Source organism: Trachymyrmex septentrionalis, unplaced genomic scaffold, assembly GCF_001594115.1.
Source record: "Trachymyrmex septentrionalis isolate Tsep2-gDNA-1 unplaced genomic scaffold, Tsep1.0 scaffold112, whole genome shotgun sequence".
Lineage (NCBI taxonomy): Eukaryota > Metazoa > Arthropoda > Insecta > Hymenoptera > Formicidae > Trachymyrmex > Trachymyrmex septentrionalis.
Genome location: NW_017304248.1, coordinates 1,069,700 through 1,072,393, shown reverse-complemented (window position 1 = coordinate 1,072,393; position 2,694 = coordinate 1,069,700). Strand labels below are relative to the sequence as shown.

The 2,694-nt window shown below is 37.6% G+C and overlaps 1 protein-coding gene across 1 annotated transcript in view; it reads right to left on the bottom strand.

Annotated features, from left to right (window-relative positions):
• The window catches only part of LOC108752614 (potassium voltage-gated channel protein Shab), a 51,906-nt gene extending 51,495 nt beyond the window's left edge, over positions 1-411 (bottom strand). Inside the window, 2 exon segments of the mRNA XM_018493580.1 lie at positions 1-24; positions 27-411. The exon segment at positions 1-24 is cut by the window's left edge and continues 692 nt beyond it. Coding sequence (XP_018349082.1) covers positions 1-24; positions 27-411 — 409 coding nt within the window.
• Between the last annotated feature and the right edge of the window lie 2,283 nt (positions 412-2,694).

The following is a 2,694-nucleotide window of genomic DNA, read 5'->3' as shown; positions in this document are numbered from 1 at the left end:
TCCTCCTGCTCCTCCTCCTCCTCCTCCTCCTCCTCCTCCTGCTGCTCCTCCTCCTCCTCCTCCTCCTCCTCCTCTTCCTCCCATTATTGCAATTCCTCCTGCAGTTCCTTCAGTACCGATTCCACCGAATCCTATCCCACCACCTAATCCAGTCCCCGATCCTCCTATCGATGCATTGAATCCGAGATCTCCTCCGCCACTAATACAATCGGTGTTTCCGCGACCGCCTGCACCAAGCTGCTGCAACATCGACATACCGCCACCTTCGAACACGTAGTCCTGGTCGGTGCCGATATAGGGCACTGTACACGACGGCGATAACGATGAGAACGTCGGACCGGTAACCACGGCACTAACATTACGTTCCCCGTCCGCCAATGTATTGTCCGCCTCGAGTCTTTCGTTCAGCATCGGACACACGAAGTGACGACAAGTTCAAGTTGTCGACCACCAACGCGATTGCAAAATAGTTATCTTTCGTAGCATTAACGTTAATGTTCTTGTTCGTTTGTCTGATATTGGATGAATGATTTCTATCTTGTGTTTTTCTTCTGCGTCCTCCTCCTCCTCCTTGTCCACCGCGTTTCTTTTCAACTTCATTCGTAATTCCGTTCGATTCCTTTCATCGATCTGGACGATCGATTCAGCTGTGTCATTATCTGAAAAAAAAAGACATCGGGGCGCACATATTATCACGTTATAAATGAAAAATGATAATAAATATTAAGTATTAGAGAATCAGCTCCAATCACCTTCACCTTGTGATATCACATATCAAAATCGAATTCCTTTTCTCTAAGTAAAAAATCTTACATAGAGCATGTAATGCATCTATAAAAAAGTGGACGCATGAGCTATAAATGAAGAGTAAAATCCTCTAACGAAATGGTTGAAATTTATCTCACTTACAGACTTACTCTACCCCCTGTTACATCCCCAGCTACAAGAGATTGTATCGATCAATGTCAAATTAACGTCGATCAATGTTAAATTAACATCGATTTGACGTTAATCGATCAATCATTTCTGGCTGGGCCGGAAAATCAGCTTACTCCCGACATGTCTAGCCTCTACTGCTACTGTTCAGTGTAGACGACGCTTGATACGGGGTTTACAATAGAAGTAGCGGTCGTAGAGTCTTAAGTCGTAGAAAATTAACCAATCACAGACGAATCTGAGAAGAATAATCGACTATGATTGGTCAATTTTCTACGACTTAAGACTTTATGACCGCTACTTCTATTGTAGACCCCACATAATAGGTCGCAGACCGCAATACATAGGACGCGAAAGTTGAAGTTCACCCAACTTCCTGCTCATAATCCGCGTTCTGCATCTTATCTAGATTGGGCTAGTAGATCGGACTTAAGAACTAAGTACGCAACCGCATCACGAAATGGACGCTCTACTCGTAAGAAAAAGACATTCACAAATTTATAAGAAGGCATATACAAATCGAATTGGAAAGTCTCTTGAAGACTTTAAAGTTTCTTCGAGATATGCCTTCTGAGCTTCTGAAATACATGTTTTTACTTCTTTTGAAATGCAATTGTTAAATTAATATTTTAACAAGAACACTATTAAAATTGGAGATTAACCGTATATATAAATATCTCTGTTATTAAGAACAGCAAGATTTGCAGATGCAAGACGAAAAAATATTGTGTTTAGTATATTTTTCTCTTAATTTCAAAGGATTCCTCTTAGGCCGTAAGAATAAGATCCTCTAAAATTTAGCGAATTTCGTTAATACTAATATTTTTTTGTATGTAAAATTCATAAAGCAATCTCCCATGTTATAAAAACGAGTCTGCTTATCGTTATTCGACACTACATTAATGATCAGCGGCGATCTCCCTGCGTTCCATAGCTCTCATTGTAAGAAAAGTCGTAAATCTAGCGATAATTATTTACTTTTACAAAATAATCCAAATTTTTCAATAGCGCACTTATGATCTATAAAGTTATCAGCCTGATAATTTTAAAGAAATCGCAAATATATATAGCGATAAGCATTTTCACATGATACTAAAACTGAATAATTCAGCTCGCATTGATATGATTATATTTTTATATTATATTCTTGAGTCCTAAACATTTTTTTTAGTTTTAATATATTTTATCTCTTATGTATTTTTATTCTATGTATGCATAAGTCCAATTTCAAATCATTACTAAATAATTATAAGAAAATAATTTTGGTACAAACAAACTTTTTAAACAATTGAGATTCTCGTAGTATTAAAACTGAACCTTTAAAACTGAACCGATTTTGAAATAATACGTATATTTTAAGAAAATATATTGTATAAACAATACAATGATGAGAGATGATTAGCTAATAGTCGGGGCGACATACGAGAAGTCTCACAATCGAATTATCTGGATATCGATTTTAGGGAATATTTTCGACAATCGTGTCAATGTCATGATAGACTATAAATGGTATACCGTATTGCTATACAGAAATAGACAAAAGATGTATGCAAAGTAAGTAGCATTGAAAGCATTGATCTTCGTACGCGCGTATGTATATCTACTCTTACTCACCTTTCTCTTCCTTCAGCTTCAAATATGACCGCCGTTTGGTCGAAGAAACCCGTCGTTGTGCATTGCATTAAGAGTGTCGCATCTCGTCATGCTGCCCTGGCAAGGTCACAATGTCTGCGATAATAACAATGATTAATAGTAACG